Source organism: Geotrypetes seraphini, chromosome 12 (genome assembly GCF_902459505.1).
Source record: "Geotrypetes seraphini chromosome 12, aGeoSer1.1, whole genome shotgun sequence".
Classification (NCBI taxonomy): Eukaryota; Metazoa; Chordata; class Amphibia; order Gymnophiona; family Dermophiidae; genus Geotrypetes; species Geotrypetes seraphini.
The window spans coordinates 119,637,957-119,655,830 of NC_047095.1; the positions used below are offsets into that span (position 1 = coordinate 119,637,957).

The 17,874-nt window shown below is 48.1% G+C and overlaps 1 protein-coding gene across 1 annotated transcript in view; it reads right to left on the reverse strand.

Annotated features, from left to right (window-relative positions):
• Window positions 1-5,267: 5,267 nt before the first annotated feature.
• SKIV2L (Ski2 like RNA helicase) overlaps window positions 5,268-17,874 on the reverse strand; it is a 35,863-nt gene continuing 23,256 nt past the window's right edge. Inside the window, exons 21-29 of the mRNA XM_033916623.1 lie at window positions 15,038-15,175; window positions 12,303-12,407; window positions 11,107-11,251; window positions 10,852-10,978; window positions 9,895-10,105; window positions 8,790-8,900; window positions 7,944-8,162; window positions 6,086-6,226; window positions 5,268-5,993 (exon numbers count right to left, since the gene is read on the reverse strand). Coding sequence (XP_033772514.1) covers window positions 5,793-5,993; window positions 6,086-6,226; window positions 7,944-8,162; window positions 8,790-8,900; window positions 9,895-10,105; window positions 10,852-10,978; window positions 11,107-11,251; window positions 12,303-12,407; window positions 15,038-15,175 — 1,398 coding nt within the window. The 3' untranslated portion in view covers window positions 5,268-5,792. The remainder of the gene's footprint in view (window positions 5,994-6,085; window positions 6,227-7,943; window positions 8,163-8,789; window positions 8,901-9,894; window positions 10,106-10,851; window positions 10,979-11,106; window positions 11,252-12,302; window positions 12,408-15,037; window positions 15,176-17,874) is intronic.

The window sequence follows — 17,874 nt, forward strand, 5'->3', positions numbered from 1 at the left end:
GGCCGCCCTAAGAAAGCGAATCACATCAGGAATGGCTGACAAACGCTGACCTGTCACCAGCCCCCGAAAAGCCGACAGGGCCGCCAGATGAACCCGAAGAGAAGACCAGGCCAGGCCCCTATCCAGGCCATCCTGCAAAAACTCTAGAATGTTAGGCAGAGAAGCGCGAAAGGAGACCACTCCCCGCGCTCGGCACCATTCCTCAAAAAGACGCCAAACCCGTACATAAGCCCGAGAGGTAGAAAGCCTCCGGGACCCCAAAAGTGTAGAGATCACCTTGTCGGAATATCCCTTCTTACTCAGGCGGCCCCTTTCAAGAGCCAAGCCGTAAGACAAAAGGGAGACGGGTCGAACATGGGAATGGGACCCTGCGTCAGAAGATCGCACTCGAGAGGCAGAGGAAGAGGATCCGCCACCAGATGCCTCACCAGATCCGCATACCACGGACGACGAGGCCAATCCGGAGCCACCAAGACCACCAGCCCCGGATGGCGAACAATGCGAAGCAGTACTCTGCCTACTAATGGCCAAGGAGGGAACACATACAACAGCCCCTCCGTTGGCCACGGTTGGACCAGAGCATCCAGACCCTCGGCCAGACCGTCCCTGCGACGACTGAAGAAGCGGGGTACTTTGGCGTTGCCACTTGTAGCCATCAGATCCATCAGGGGCTGCCCCCAAGCACGCACTAGCAACTGAAACGCCTCGGCGCCGAGACACCACTCTCCCGGATCCAAGAAGTGACGACTGAGGAAGTCCGCCTGAACGTTTTCTACCCCGGCAATGTGAGAGGCCGAGAGGTCCAGAAGATGCGACTCCGCCCAAACCATGAGCCGAGCCGCCTCCTGCGCCACCAGAGTGCTCTTGGTGCCCCCCTGACGATTGACATAAGCCACCGCCGTGGCATTGTCCGACAGGACTCTGACCGACTTGCCCAACAAAAGGGAGTGGAAAGCCAACAGCGCCAGCCGGACCGCCCTGGTCTCCAACACGTTGATCGACCAGGAGGCCTCCTCCGTGGACCAGGTTCCCTGAGCAGAGTGACCCAGACACTGGGCCCCCCAACCCAGGAGACTCGCATCCGTAAGGAGCACCGTCCACTGCGGAAGATCCAGACCCACCCCCTGAACTAGGTGAGGGGTCCGGAGCCACCAACGCAGACTGCAGCGCGCCAAGCCTCGCAGGGGAACCGGAACATCCATCCCGTGCCTCTGGGGAGACCACCTCCGGAGCAGAGCATACTGAAGAGGACGCATGTGGGCCCGCGCCCACCTCACCACGTCCAGGGACGCCGCCATCGACCCCAGGACCTGGAGGAAATCTCGCGCCCGAGGACACCGGGACGCCAAAAGCAGGCGAATCTGAGACTGCAATTTGCTCACCCGGGCCTCTGGGAGGAAGACCCTCCCCAAGGAGGTGTCGAACAGCACCCCGAGGTACTCCAGACGCTGAGCCGGAACCAACCGACTCTTGGAAAGGTTGACCACCCAGCCCAGCGACCGGAGAAACTCCACCACCCGAGCCGTAACCCGGTAGCTTTCCTGCAACGACTTGGCCCGAATTAACCAGTCGTCCAGGTAGGGGTGTACCAGAATGCCCTCCGACCGCAAGGCTGCCGCGACGACCACCATCACCTTGGTGAACGTCCGGGGAGCCGTGGCCAGCCCAAAGGGAAGCGCACAGAACTGATAGTGCCGACCCAAGATCGCAAAGCGCAGGAAACGCTGATGAGAGGTCCGAATAGGAACATGCAAGTAGGCCTCCGTCAGATCGAGAGAAGTGAGAAACTCCCCCGGCTGAACCGCCAGAATGACCGACCGCAGCGTTTCCATACGGAAAGAGGGAACCTTGAGAGCCCTGTTGACCCCTTTCAAATCGAGGATGGGCCGAAAAGTCCCCTCCTTCTTGGGCACCACAAAGTAAATGGAGTACCTGCCCGTGCCCCACTCCGGGGGGGGCACCGGAACTACTGCCCTGAGATCTAGCAAGCGCTGAAGGGTCTGGCGAAAAGCCTGCTTCTTCCCCGGAGTCTGACACGGAGAAGCGAGGAAAAAATCCGGCAGAGAGCGGGCGAACTCCAGGGCATAACCGTCCCGCACCACCTCCAGGACCCACTGATCGGACGTGATCTCGGCCCATTTGGGAAAAAAGTCGCGCAGCCGGGCCCCCACCGGAACCAAGGGGGGCGCCGGCAAGGCGTCATTGTGCAGGACGGGAAGCGGGGGAACCGGCGGAGGGGTTCCCTGCCCCCCGACGGGCCCCCCGAAAGGGCTGCATGCGCTGGAAGAACCGACCCCGGGAAAACCCCGGAGACTGGAAAGAAGCAGCCCCACGCCCAGGGCGATACTTGCGAAATTCCCGCAAACGCCCCCGGGCCGCACCCCCCCGAGACGCCGGGCGGGCACGGTCCTCCGGCAAACGGGGAACTTTCGAGTCCGACAGAGTCTGAATTAACTTATCCAAGTCCTCTCCAAATAAAAACGACCCCCGAAAGGGAAATTTAGTAAGCTTAGCTTTGGACGCAGCATCCGCCGCCCAAGCGCGCAGCCACAACACACGCCTTGCGGCCACGCCAAAAGCCATGGACTTAGCCGAGATCCGCACCAAGTCATACAGAGCATCCGAGAGGAATGAGGCAGCCATCTCAATCTTTGCTACCTCCTGATCCACCAGAGACCAGTCGTCAGACTCTCGATCCAAGACCCGCTCCGCCCACCGAAACACGGCGCGAGCGACCAGTCCCCCACAAATAGCCGCCTGGACCCCAAAAGCAGAGACTTGAAAATTTTGCTTAAGGATGGTCTCCAATTTGCGCTCCTCAGAGTCCCGCAAGGCAGAACCGCCCTCAACAGGCACGGTATGCCGCTTGGAAATAGCCGAGACCACCGCATCCACGACTGGCGAAGCTAACGTAGCCCGATCCCCTTCAGGAATGGGATACAGGCGAGCCATGCTGCGCGCCAGCCGAAACGGCGTCTCCGGCGTTTTCCACTGCTCAAGAATAATATCCCGAATATCCTGATGCATAGGAAAAGAGCGGGAAACGGAACGGATCCCTCGTAACAGAGGGTCCCCCACACGCGGAGTCTCCGGCGGCGCGTCCTCAAAACGCAAAGCCGAAGAAACCTGTTGAATAAGGTCAGGCAGCTCATCTCTCTGAAAAAGGCGCACCACGGACGCCTCGTCACTGGAGAACGGGAAACCCGACAACCCGCCGCCAGCTTCCGTCCCCTCCAGAGGGTCCTGGAATTCCTCAGAAGGGTCCAGGTCCTCCTCCATACCGACACGTTCCTCCGACCACAAATCCTCGTCCCACGACACCCGCGGACGCTTGGACAAGAAAGGCGGCGGAGGGGACGTCACGTCAGACGAGAGAGGCAAAGCCGCAGGGAGCGCGGAGGAAACCCCACCCCCCGAGACCCCCTGGGCGCAACCGGGACCCCCAGCCGCCTGAAAATAGGCTTTGCATAATGAAAAGAAAAAATCAGGGGAAAAACCCCCCGAGGGTCCCAAGGGACTCCCTGCCACAGCAGGGGACCCAGCAGAAACCTGCCCCTGCTTGGACAAAACAGGGGGAAGGTCACCTGAGGTGGAAGACAAAATGGAGGGGCCAGACAGAGAAGATGGCGTCTTTCCCGCCAAAACAGCTCCCTCCACAGCCTGAAGCGGCTGAGAGACCTGAATAGTCTCAGCCGCTAAAACAGGCAAGCCGGCATCAGCTGTCAAAATATCAGCTGAGAGGGAATCCTCTAAAACCCGACCGTCGGCGGCTCGGGGAATCCCTCCGTGGGCGGACGGAGAAGACCGGGCTTCTCCACCGTTCCCTGCCGACTCGCGAGGCACCATCGGCGGGGAGCTCTGGGCGCCTGCAGCCGCTGCCGACGGAGCTCCTCCACCGCACCGGCCTGAACACCGCTTGCACAGGCCGGCCGCGAGTGCCTCGCGTCTGGAGCACAATGAGCACTTTTTCCCTTTAGAAGTGCTCATTGCTCCATACGCGACCTAGCTGTAAAAAAGTGCCGGTTAGTTGAAAAAATACAGTAAAATACAGTTTTCTTAAAGGGATACAACCCTCCAGACCAGCACTACCTCAGGATTTTTTTTTTTTTTTTTTACAGAACAGACTCCACAGGCTCTCGAAGCAATATGCCTTGCTTGATTTAGGGGGCAAGGCTTACTGCTGAGGCTCCTCTAAAAAAATATGGGGAGGTGGAGGAAGTGGGGGGAGGGACCCCGCTCGTGACCCGCCGGGTTTGACACCCCCGAGGTCGGACGAACCCCCAAACAGAGTCCGTCCAAGCTCCGTCCGGCTAAAAACAGGGACAATAAACCTCTAAACAAATTCCAACAGCCCTACCAAGGGAGATGGGTACAGATCACTCAACACCTGCTGGAGACTGAAAGAAGACTGAGGGAAATAGAGAGGAGGGGCTAGGATATACTGTCCCAAAGTTTTGTTTTCAGTCTCCACCTGCTGGTCATGATTAGATATATACCCAATCGTAAAGTTAACCTCTACTGGTCTGGAGAGTGCTAAAGAAGATCCAATTTTTCCTTATACAAAGCTCATTTAATCTTTGGGGATTTGTATAGATTTGTGTATGGAACATCTTAAAATGATTAATTCTGCAGAAACATGTACGGTTTCACTTTTTTCTGTGCCCTGCTTTCTTAAATGGTTAAAACGGTGCAGCTGAGACTAAAGCACAAAGCTATAAAGACAGATTACGCACCAAAACAAACAGAGACTCACTGTAGCCCCAAGGAATTCACCCGTTTCCATCGTGACTTCTTTACTATGTTTTGACTACCAAGGATGCCTACACTGTGGGTCAAAGGTCAGAGCAGCCCTTGTGGATTTGGCACAGGTCTCCCATGTTGCCTCTGGGTGGTGGAGAAGAGCAGGGACAGACAATGGGGATCTTATTCCAGTGTTAAAGCAGGGAGGGAGATGAGATAAGGAGTTTTTGGCTCTCTTTTTTTTTTTGTCTTGATTTGCTTCTGTTTCATTGTGGTGCATCTGAAACTTACTTCGGTGTACTGGGTGTGTAGTTTTACTCTTGTGTCCTTATTACCACCCTGAAAGGCATGCCATGAAAAAAAAAAAAAACCACTCAAAAAGTATCCCATATACATTTGGGCTTTGATGTCCTCCCTCTCCAAGTCATAAAGTTCAGGCATAAAAATGATCCCTATTCACATCAAGTTTAAACCCATTCAGAAACTGTGCCACGACAAAGGAATAAAAAGCTCAAGATGTGTTTTTTTTAAATCCGAGTTGGTTTAATGAGACAAACAGCTGGGGATCAGGGGATGGTGTTGAGGAGAAAGTAATATAAACAGGACAGATGGCTTTGATGCCTTCCTTCATGTCAAAGTTCAAGGTGTAAAAATGATCCCTATCCATTACATTTAAACAAAACAGAAACTGCAAAGTGACAATGGAAGGAAAAGCTCTGGCTGGGTTCTTTACCAGAGCTGATTTATATGGGATGAATAGCTGAGGATCCTGGAAGGTTGTAGCATTCTGCTACACAGAGTGCCACAACCTGAGCTTTGCTTTCCAATGCCACTCTGCAGGAGTTTTAAAAATAGGTATTCAGTGTAGGAACTCTGCAGGATAAATCCAAGTTGAGCCTTTTTTCCCCAGGCAACAGAGCACTGGAACAAAAAAACTGGCTCTTTTTAACAAGGCACAAAATTCCAGCGCCGAGACTGCCTGGCATATAAGCATTCCTTTTTCAGTGATGAACACCAAATAACCGTTGTCTGTCGGAACAGCTGTGGCACTTTCACTGCGTGTACAAGCTGGCGGCAAAGACAATGTCTCTCTTGATCATGTTGGAGGCGTCCTCCATCTTCGCATACAGCACGGGATCGCCGATGATGCGTGCGGCGTTCCGTACATCCCGGCAGGTCTCGTCCAGTCTCTGGATGCAGCGCACGACAATGCCCTCCTGCACGTCCGTTAGCTTGGCTATCTCTGCAAAAGGCTGAGGGAGGAGACACGGGGTTAGTGGCGATGCACTGCAGTGCTCAAGCTAGGGGTGGATAGGTTTATGACAGATAATTGTGTAAGACTCACCACTCCTTGGGCCCACTCATAAACCACCTCCACCAGCCCAAACTTGAACTGCTCCACATAATCTTCTATGGACTCACGCAGCCCACACTGGCGCTGAAGTACGGCCACACGCGCTGCCTCGCTACGGATTCGCTGAATTCCCTGTGGGCAAAGGAAGGGAAAGATTTGTGCGTGCGAGAGTTAAAAAAAAACAAACCAACCCTAAAAACCTAAAACTTGATGATACATTGAAATACTTGCGCCCTTCAATTATTTTGTAAAGCACTAAAAATCTTTTTTATTTTCTAAGCATTTAGCAACTCACTGTTTAAATTTCTTTTTTTACTTGTATATTTAGGTTTATCTGATTTTTTGTTATGTTTTATTATTACTGGCTCACCTTATGATTGTTAACCAAGTCAAGCTTCGTTTTTTTTAATTTGAAGATGACCCGGTCTATAAATGTAAGGTTTAGTTTAATTGTTAGGAAGGAAATAGAGAACAAAACTGAGATTATAAACCCTTTGTTATCGCTTTCTGGTGTGACTGCACCTTGTATTGTGTGTAATTCTGGTTGCTGCATTTCAAAAATAATATGTAGCAGAATCGGAGAAGGCACACAGAATTTCTGGGAGACCAAAACAACAAATGGGATGAAAGGACTCTACTATGAGGAAGAACAAGGTGACGGGATAATCGCGTGCCAGACGACAGCGCGCCGACAATCCAGCACCGACAATTCGGTGGAAGACAGAAGTGTGCGGGAGAAAAAATAATTTTTAAAGAGCTCCGACTGGGGGTTTGGGGTGGCAACCCCCCCACTTTATTGGTTAGTGTTCGCGCTGCTGTTGCGGGGGGTGTGTGTGGAGGGTGAAACCCTCCCACATTATAGAGAAAACGGAACTTTTCCAGAAAAAAATCAGAAAAAGTTCCGTTTTTGCTATAATGGAGATTTCCAACCCCCCGAACCCCCCTCCAACAGCAGCGCAAACACTAACCAATAAAGTGGGGGGTTGCCACCCCAAACCCCTCGTCGGAGCTCTTTAAAAATTACTTTTTCCCCCGCGCTTCTGTCTTGCGCCGAATTGTCGGCGCTGGATTGTCAGCGCGCTGACGTCTTGCACTCCACCGTCTATGAACCGAAGAACAGGGTAGATATGAATTGTTTGTGTACTCGTTCCAAAAAATACAAGGACCAGGAGGGCACACAGTGACGCTACTATGTAATAAATGGAAAACAAATCAAAGAAAATATTTCTTCACTCGGTGTGTAACTAAACTTTGGAATTTGTGGTCAGAGAATGTGGCAAAAGCAGTTAGCATAGCAGGGTTTAAAACGGTTTGGACAAGTTCCTAAATAGAAAATTGATAAGCCATTATTGAGATAGCTTGGGGAAATCCACTGCTTATTTCTAAGATAAGCAGCATAAAATCTGTTTTACTACTTAGGACCTGGGTTGGCCACTGTTGGAAACAGGATACTGGGCTTAATGGACCTTTGGTCTGTCCCAATATGGCAACTCTTATGTTCGAGCCATTGTGACATCATTGCTGAGGTTGGCTCTTAGGCATTGTTGGAATGAGGCATTATGACATCACAATCTCAGCTCTGGAATGTTGCTACTCTATGGGTTTCTGCCAGGTACTTGGAAACAGGAGACTGGGCTTGATGGACCTTCGCTCTGTCCCAGTTCTTATGTGAGCCAAGTATAGGACAATCAAGCCATTGTGACATCACTGCTGAGGTTGGCTCTTAAGCATTGGTGGAATGAGGCATTATGACATCACAATCTCAGCTCTGGAATGTTGCTACTCTATGGGTTTCTACCAGGTCTGTTGCAGTACAGCGATGCAGATGTACTTATATCACTTCCCTCACCTTCTTTAGTGTCTCATTAATCTCAGGTTCCACTTGTGTCTTCTGCTGGAAGACCAGACAAGACAGCAGCGCCACAATCTCCTCTGGCCTCAGCTCTGTCAAAACGTTCTCAAAGACCAGCTCCGTCACGATGAGCTCATAGTTACTGATCTCGCAGGCCACGCGGCCCTTCAGCTGCACTGCACTGTTCCCGTCGACATAATTCAGAGCTTTCAGGACCTAGAAAGGAGGAGGAAGCAGGTGGTGTCAGGTCAAAAGCGCGCCGGGACAAAGGCGCGCCCAGACAATTGAGCGCAGCGCGGAGGCGCGCACCGCTCAAAATTACTGTTTTTAGGGCTCCGACGGGGGGGGGGGCTTGGGGGGGAACCCCCCCACTTTACTTGGGGTTGTAACCCCCCACATTTTACTGAAAACTTCACTTTTTCCCTGTTGTTAGGGAAAAAGTTAAGTTTACAGTAAAATGTGGAGGGTTACAACCCCCCAAACCCCCCATAACGCCGGCGCGATGTCTATTAAGTAAAGTGGGGGGGGGGGGGTTCCCCAACAAAAACCCCCGTCGAAGCCCCTAAAAACAGTAATTTTGAGTGGCGCGCGCCTCCGCGCTGCGCTCAATTGTCCGGGCGCGCCTTTGTCTTTCGCGCCGATGTCTATGAACCGGAAGCAGGTAGGGAAGAGCAGAGGAAAAACATCCGATGAAAGGAAGAGCAATGGAGAATGACAAAAAAAGTCTGAGAGGGAGAACTAACAGCCAATAACAGAGTAAAAGAAGAAAACAGTTTGTATAGATAACAAGTTTGGAATTCTGTCAGGAATGGGAGAGCGACAGGGATGAGAGGAGGTATTTACATTTATTCTCTGTTCGTACTCTGGCAGCAGCGTCAGCGACTGGTCGGAAATCAGGTAACGGAACTGGGCCAACTCATCTTTTATTTTCATTCGCTCTTGCAGGCGGAAGTACTAATCCAGAGAGAGAAACCCCGGGTCATCTTCTACATAGGACATTCTCTCAACAGCCCTGTCGCTGAGAGCCACCTCCCCGAGCCACCCCATTTCCTTGTAAGGCACTCTCCTCTGGTGTCAGGTCAAAAGCGCGCCGGGACAAAGGCGCGCCCAGACAATTGAGCGCAGCGCGGGGGTGCGCGCCGCAGAAAATTACTGTTTTTAGGGCTCCGACGGGGGGGCGTGGGGGGAACCCCCCATTTTACTTAATAGAGATCGCGCCGCGTTGTGGGGGCATTGTGGGGGGTTTGGGGGGTTGTAACCCCCCACATTTTACTGAAAACTTCACTTTTTCCCTGTTTTTAGGGAAAAAGTTAAGTTTACAGTAAAATGTGGACGGTTACAACCCCCCATAACGCCGGCGCGATCTCTATTAAGTAAACTGGGGGGGCTCCCCAACAAAAACCCCCGTCGGATCCCCTAAAAACTGTAATTTTCTTCGGCGCGCACCTCCGTCTTGCGCTCAGTTGTCGGCGCGCGCTTTTGTCTTTCGCGGGGTTGTCTATGAACCCCTCTCCTCTTGCAGCACTGCCCCTAAGAGACACCCACACATGTAAAACGCCTCCTTCGCTGCACTGCTCCCTGAGAGACACCCCCATGTCATTCCCTCTCCATGCACATTACTCCCTCAGCAGCACTGACCCCCCCCCCCCCGAGACACACCCTCAAGTCACTCCTTCTCCATATGCGACACTCACTCTGAAAGGCACCCTCACATCATCCCACATCCTTGTAGACACTCCCTCCACTGCACCGCCTCTAAGAGACATCCTGCCAGTCACTCCTCCATATACAACATTCCCTCTGCAGCACTGCCCCTGAGAAACACTCCCAGGTAACTCTCTCACCATGTACCACATTTACTCCCCAGTACTGCCCTCCTGCCCCCCCCCAAAAGCTACCCTAGATCATTTTCTATGCAGGTGCTAAGCGCATCTCAATATACGCATACCTGTGTGCTGAAGTGAGGGCTGTGTACACAGGTGAAGGATCGCAGTGCCTCCTCCAGGCTCATCCTGCGAACGCAGGCCTCCACCACATCTAGATCTTTGAGTTGCAAGTCATTGACAGGGTCCAGGGTTGCCAGACCGCCGGGGTTCAACTCCAGCAGACGTAGGAGCTCTTGCGTTGCCGTGGTGACTGAAGGGCCGGGTGGGTCATGCCTGACACAGGGGTTCAATAGATGGGAGAAAAGCCCTGCCTAGTTACTCTGCAGCATCTCGGGTTTCTTTCCCAGTTCTGCATCTGCACTCTGAGCACCATGCCGCTAACTAGGAGGAGGCCTAGATTATCTTCCCCGCTGTGGCTCTTTTATTCCAGTATTCAGAAACAGAGAGGCCAGGAGAAGAGCGACTCCTAGTGGCCAGGTGAAGCACAGCACTGCTAGCATTCTCTGGAGCACCTTAAACTCTATTCTCTCCCTCACACATAGTAATGTAGTAAATGGCGGCAGATAAAGACCTGAACGGTCCATCCAGTCTGCCCATTAGTTATAGCCATTAAAAATACATGATTAAATTAATTTGTCTCTTCTTTGATATTTCTGGGTCGTAGACTGTAAAGTCCACCTGGTATTGTCCTAGGTTCCAAATGTTGAAGTTGCCGTCCAAGCTCACTCCAGCCTATCCAACCATAAAGTCTGGCCAGTAACATCCTCATGTTCCAAGTTAGTGGAGTTCCCATCAATGCCCTCCTCAGCCCAATCCTACACCAAATCATTACATATGGGACACAGACCAGCCTTAGCTCTTTAATTTACATTCTTTGTTTTCTAACTAGAGATCCTCTATTTTTATCCCACACTTTTTTGAATTCTGTCGCCGTTTTCCTCTTCACCACTTCCCACACGCGTGAATATCCTGAAAAGCAGGATCAGGTACTTCTGTGTATGTGAATTTTTACGCCTTACCTGAAGCGGGGAATCTGCCGCTTGTTGAAGTCATCCAAGATCTTCTCTGCATTGAGGCGGAGGTTTCTTGTGGTGATGCTAGTAATGTCGGAAGCATGCAGCTTCTCTACCACATGACCACAGGGCCCTGGAGGAGAGGAGAAGAAGCAGCATGAAATGAGAGGGACTGTCGGGATTTAGAGGTCACGGCATGCTAGAACCATGTAGGGGGAGGGGTCTGAGCTCTTTCAGAACCACAAAACCTTGGCCACAAACCTTCTGGTAGGAAAAGCTTGCTATTCAGAAGTTCATCAGGGAGAGGGGCCTCTCTACCCCCCACCTGGACCTCTCCATCATCCTCCTGCTTCTTCTCGCAAAGCACCAATGTTGTGAAGGTCCGGTTGGCCGCATCTGAGGAGACCTGTGCAAGACAGCAATGAGAAAGTAGCCAGCATCTGACATTGATTATCTATCCGGTGTATAAGTGTGTCTGCTCTTTTCCCTAGAATTCTCAAATGCCTTCCTCTTCTCTCCCCAACCTCACCAGTGCCTTTTCCTCTCTCCCTCCACCCCAACTACCAGAGCCTGGCGTTTCTTTCTTCTCCCCCCCCCCCCACAACTCCGCCCCTCTCCACCTGGTTCTTTTCTGTCTAATCCAGGCTTGTCCAAGTTCAGTCTTCGAAGACTGCAGGTGGGCCAGCTTTTCAGGGTATCACTAATGAATAAGCACGAGAGCGATCTGCATGCCCGTGCAAATCACTCCGGCGCATATTTTTAGGGATATGTTTGCCTTCTCGTGGCTCAGGATAAGAAACATGGACAAGTCTGATTTAGATACCCTCCACTGAGGCTCCACTCTTTCTCTATTAACACTCTCTCCACTGTCCATCCCCCCTCCCCCGCCGTCAAGATTTTTTTTTTTGTATCCCTATCCACCTGCTCTAATGCCACCCTCATTCCACCCACGGGCAACAGGCAAGCAGCTGCCATTTCTAATCTACTGCTATCTGATCCAGTGGCGTAGCAAGGGTGAGAGGCGCCTGGGGCAGTGGCACCCCTCCCCCGCTGCGCATATGCGCTGCTTACCTCCCCCCACACCTCTTTAACATTCCTGGCGCCAGCAGCAACCCCCAAGCTGCTGCCGCGCCAGCATTGGCGCTTCCTCTGACGTCGCCTCCTTGGCGTGAGTCCAGGAAGCGACGTCAGAGGAAGAGCCGACGCTGGCGTGACAGCAACTTAGGGGTTGCTGCTGGCGCAAGGGACATTAAAAAGGTATGGGGGAAGATAAGCGGTGCGCACGTGCAGCCAGTGGGGAGGAGGACGGGTGCCTGCGCCCTCACCAAGACGGCGCCACTGGTCTGATCTTCTAAGGGGGATGGGAGAGTTATGCTGTGGCTACTGTGGTATGAACTTTGTTACAAGGAGAACGGGCCTCAGTTCACACCCCCATTAGTTATCGCTGTCTTTATTACCTGTAGGATGGCTCCCAGGGCGTTCTTGTGCTTCTGGTTCAAGACAACCACCACACGACCCACTGACAAAGCTTTAAGTCCATTCACAGATTCCATAACCTTCCTCTGAAAGGGGAGAAAGCAAAGGAGAGGCAGAGACAGATTAGGGATGAAGAGTCTTCTTTCCCTGGTTACGGACAGTGGTCGTAGACTCCCATTATAGCTATGAGCTAAAGGTAGTCAGTGCAAAGAATTCTGGGTATTCCCCAATCCTGCCCTCCTCTGCTGCTTCCAACTCCCAATGAAGCAGTTCAACCAGGAAATCCATAGCCTGTGCATCCATCTGCCTATTTATTTATTTTGATTTCTATCCTGTTCTCTCAGAAGCTCAGAACGGGTTACAAGTAGACATTCACAATCGTTTGAACACAGACTAGTCATGACAACAAATAGGTTACAGTAGACAATAACAGAGCTTATTCTAGAGACCAGACTGGTCATAGCGAAGAGTACTAGGAGAAGTATATCGAGGAGGCAGTTTTTAATGGCCCGATTGGCGGAAGAGGAAGGTCTTTACTTGCTCTGCGGAAGGCCATTAGTGAGTCTTGCGACCTGATCTGTGTGGGTAGTCAGTTCCATAGCTGAGGTAGGAAATGGCTGTAGGATCTTTTGTACGCCGTACTCATTCGGAGGGATCTCCTTGCGGGAATGCTGAGTCTTTGATCTGCTTTGGAGCGGAGGGGGCGGTTAGGGGTGTATAGGCGTAGCTTGGATGCTATGTAGGCTGGGGTTTGTTGGTAGAATCTCTTGTGTGTCATGACCAGGGCTTTGAAGATGCATCGCTTTTGACTGATAACCAATGAGCTGCATAGAGCGCTGGAGGAATGGGGTCATGGTAGCTGAGGTTGTATAGGAGTCAAATTGCTGAGTTCTGGACTTTTTGGAGGCGTTTTAGATCTCTTGCAGCAATGCCATTGAATAGGGAGTTGCAGTAGTCTGGTCCAGAGAGTAAGTAGGCTTATAGCAGTTGGGCAGTCTGTTTCTGGGAGATAGGGTTTGATCCACCTACCATTGACATACCAACGATGAAAAAAAATAAAATTAACTTTTTATCACCATGACTTTTTTTTTTTTTAATTTTTGAATTTTTTCTCTCTTATCTTTTTAATTGTTTCTAAGAAGCAGGAAGATACCATAATGTGGGTACTGAACAGAGATGGGCTGTTGATTGTAATATGGGAACCCGACAACCTGACAACAAGCAGAACATGAAAAGGGGGGAGTGTATGGAGCAGTGGTCGATGACTGAATGTTGATATTTACTGACTTTTTCTTGTCTTATTACTGGTTTTTTTAAAATTATTATTTATTTATTTATCATTTTTCAATTAACATATCGAGTAAAGCTGAAAATAAAATACAATGCAAAATGAGATTGTCAAGTGATTAGTTAAAAATATTTCTGATTGATTATTATACACTTGTAATATTTGAAAATGAATAAAGATTTATAAAAAAAAATAAAATAAAATACAATGCAAAATGCAATACAAAGCAGATTAATATCTGCTATCATAACACAAATATATATAGCTTAACTTTAACTCAAGTCCTCATTAAACCAAGATGCAGAATCGGCAAAAACTATAATAAAGAATGACAAACTACAAGACTAAAGATTGTATAGGCTGAGCTAGGAGGTCAAACAATCAGAGTATTCATCTCTCTCCTCCTTTTTTTCAGGCGACCCATTGACACAAAAATGTTGACGTGAATTTTTGTTGTTAAAACCAGGAGTTATAGCTCTAGGGGTGACCTTTTTTCTTCGTCACCCATGTAAATGTGTGATATTGTATCAAATGCAAAAATACATATTCTTTTGCAGAAAGGTAGTTATGATAATTTTAAAAAGATCTGGGGGCCATTAGAAAGTTATTGCAATGAGTGAACATCATTTTTCTGTTGGTAGATATATATTTTTTTATTGGAGGGAGATGGGGGGAGAAAATTTGATTGTTTTTAATAAATTTGTTTTTATTTGAATTAGGTTATTGGTTGTACTTGAAGAAGATTGGGTGGGAGGGGGGATAATTTTTATATTTTATGATTATGTAAGATTTTCAAGTGATACATGTTGTGATATATTGATATAATTTGTTACACTTGATGATGTATTTAAAATGAATAAAGAATTAAAAAAACAAACAAACCAACAACCAAAAATACATATTCTTTGAACTTATTACTGTTTATTAATGTTTCTTTAAGTTAAGTTTTGTTAACTGATTCGAGTCCCTTAGGGGAATGACCCGGTATATAAGGCTAAAGATTAGATTAGTGGTTAAAGCTACATCCTCAGCACCCTGAGGTTGTGGGTTCAAATCCCACGCTGCTCCTTGTGACCCTGGGCAGGTCACTTAATCCCCCCATTGCCTCAGGTATATTAGACAGATTGTGAACCTGCTGGGACAGGGAAAAATGCTTTAGTACCTAAATAAAGTCATGTAAACTGTTACAAACTCCCTTGGGAGAACGGTATAGAAAACTGAATAAATAAATGTCATGTTCACTCTTTTTCCATGAGCAACTCTTTCGGAAAGAGTGCAACCGTTTCCAAATCGCTCGCACCCTTTTCTAAGTGTGCACATTATGCAACTTTGCCTCAGCGACAAAAAAAACGGCCAAACTGTTCAAATGAACATTCCCAGACACACAAGGTTTTGGCTGTCCGTCCTTTGCATTCACTGTTGTCTCACCTGGATAGCATCACGGGTGTATTGTAACTCCCTGACTACCGTGAAGTACTGCTCCAGGTCACTTAGCTGCCCTGTGCACTCCACTTCTGCCATGCCAGAAAGCGTCTGTGTGAGCGCCGATATCTTGTGCTCATAGATCTAGAGAGAAAGCAAGAGAAAAACAGGACTAATACAATCACTGCTACCGCTTTGAACATAAGAACATAAGCAATGCCTCCGCTGGGTCAGACCTGAGGTCCATCGTGCCCACACGGCGGCCCAACAGGTCCAGGACCTGTGCAGTAATCCTCTATCTCTACCCCTCTATCCCCTTTTCCAGCAGGAAGTTGTCCAATCCTTTCTTGAACCCCAGTACCGTGCTCTGCCCTATTACGTCCTCTGGAAGCGCATTCCAGGTGTCCACCACACGTTGGATAAAGAAGAACTTCCTGGCATTGGGGGGTCACACAAAAAGATGAGACAGATAGCAGTACTGAGCAACAAGAAAAAAATCCAACCAAATCTGCAGTGAAGCCACCAAAAGGAAAACCAAACAAAAACTGCAGACTATGTACAAGATACAGGCAAAATTTATTATACCAAAGTTAAAATGCAGTAATATAAAACCTTTTTTACCAACCAAGGGACCCGACTCGGTCCGTGTTTTGGACAACAAGCCTTCGTCAAGGGTCCATGGTAAATAAGGTATAAAGAATACTGCACAAAATGAAGGTAAAAACAAGTGCCTGTTTGTTTAGCACGCCAAGAATCGCTGCCAAAAAAGAAGCGTCTCGAAAGTGAGATAGCAGAACTAAAACCATAAAATTTTAGAGATGCTGCGTCTCAATGGCCACGATTTTGGTCCTGGAGATTAAGGTCTACAAGGTCAGCATCTATGAGTCAAACGTGGATGTTTTTGTTACATAGAATTTTTTGGACCCCTACGCGTTTACAAAAGTTAGATAGCACTAGATCCAATAGATGCTGGCATTGTAGATTAGAAGTTGGGACGTTAGATCATTTTATTTATTTTTGTCCCTGTGTAAATGCTTTTTGGAAACTAATTTGGCCCCAAATTAATAAATTATTAGAAAACCATGTAGGACTCTCATATGACACTATATTATTTGGTACAGCAATGAGAACTCAGAGTCCGATTTCTGCAAATAATAACAAGTTATTATTAATATTGACAGGGGTCGCCATGCAATAAATTACTCAAAATTGGAAAGATTATACTAAATTAAATTATACATTTTGGTGGAATTCAATTTGTCACATATATAAGATGGAAAAGATGTTAGCGTTACAACAAGGGAATCTTTATAATTTTAAAAAAATATGGGAACCATTGACTAATTATTCTAATGATCGCATATCTTAGCACATGGGTAGCAGATATGTGGGGATGGGGTGGGAAATGTATATCATATGGAATTAGGAATATTGATAAAAAGGGGGGTATTTATTTTATCTTACAAGATTATTTGTTTGTAAATACAAGTGATATATGATTTATGGAAATTGGTTGTATTATGTTTAATTCACTTGTTGTAAGAATTCAAAAATGAATACATAAAAAAATAAAAAATTTTTAGAGATGGTTACATGAGACTAGGCTGAAGATTCTTGGTGGATAAAAGGCCCCTGAGAGAACAATGGGCAAACCCTACTTTGAGCTTTTTGTGATATCAAAAACTAGCCAAAATATACAGAAAAAAGCAAACAATGGACCAATTAAGGGATTCATTATTTAAAAAAAAAAAACCAAACCCAACAGAAAACTATTAGAAGATTCGCTATCAAGCATTTTTCCTCGAATAATTTGCACTAGATGTAAAACAACATTCTTCTCTTTTTTCCAAAAGTTTAGGAATGTATTTGGCAAATATTTCACTAACGATTACTTAACTTAAAATTTATCTTTAGGTAACATCAATATCGCAACACCTGTATATTAGTGTAACATCTACTCCCTCTTCTACAAAACCGCGCGGGGAACTCAATGAGCATCGGGTGCAGCGCGGCTCTCTGTGCTAAAACCCCCTAACACAGTTTTGTAGAAGAGGCCCCCCCCCTCCAGTCTCATTAGGAGAACTTTGTTTAGTCACAATTTAAATTCCTCTCAGTTTCTTTGAGGAGCTGAGATGAGGTTAGTTTTTCCTGTAAAGGGACTTTTTCCTCCAAATGACTCTGAGGTGCCATTTTGGTCACCGTGACAATTCAAAACCAAACATCTAGTGAATGTGATGCAGAGTAAGCTCTTGAAGAAAGAGGGCACGTTGGAGAAATGGTGTCATGGACAGGATTTGAACTTGTTCAGGGAAACATCAGGTGTTCCTAAGTTTCTCAGGATACCTTAAACATCCTTTTTCTAAATAAATTTAAAATAAATAGATAATTTTCAGATTCTCTTTTCTTAGGAACCTCAATTTTACTAAAACTTTTAATTCCCTGACTAAACTAGCCTTGGTAGGTTCTAGGGAACCACACGGTGACAAAATTCATTACCGTCCCCGTCCCCGTGGATAACCGCGGGAAATAATCCCATGCCATTTTCTAGTGTCTATTTCGTCCTCTGTCCTTCTACACCAGCATTCTTCAAAGCAAAGCTTGAGGGTCAGTGGTTGTGGCCATTCATACTCTGATTCTTCCCTCTCTCCTTAAAGAATGACACGAAGACAGTTTCCCGCGGTTATCCGCGGGGACGGGAACGGTGATGAATTTTGTCACCGTGTCATTCTCTAGTAGGTTCTTCAATACAGCACCAATCCAGGAACCCATTCACTCAAATTCACAACCTGTCAAGTTTCTTCAATACTCTTCCTCAAAAATCTGTTCTTTTTCAAGAAAACCTC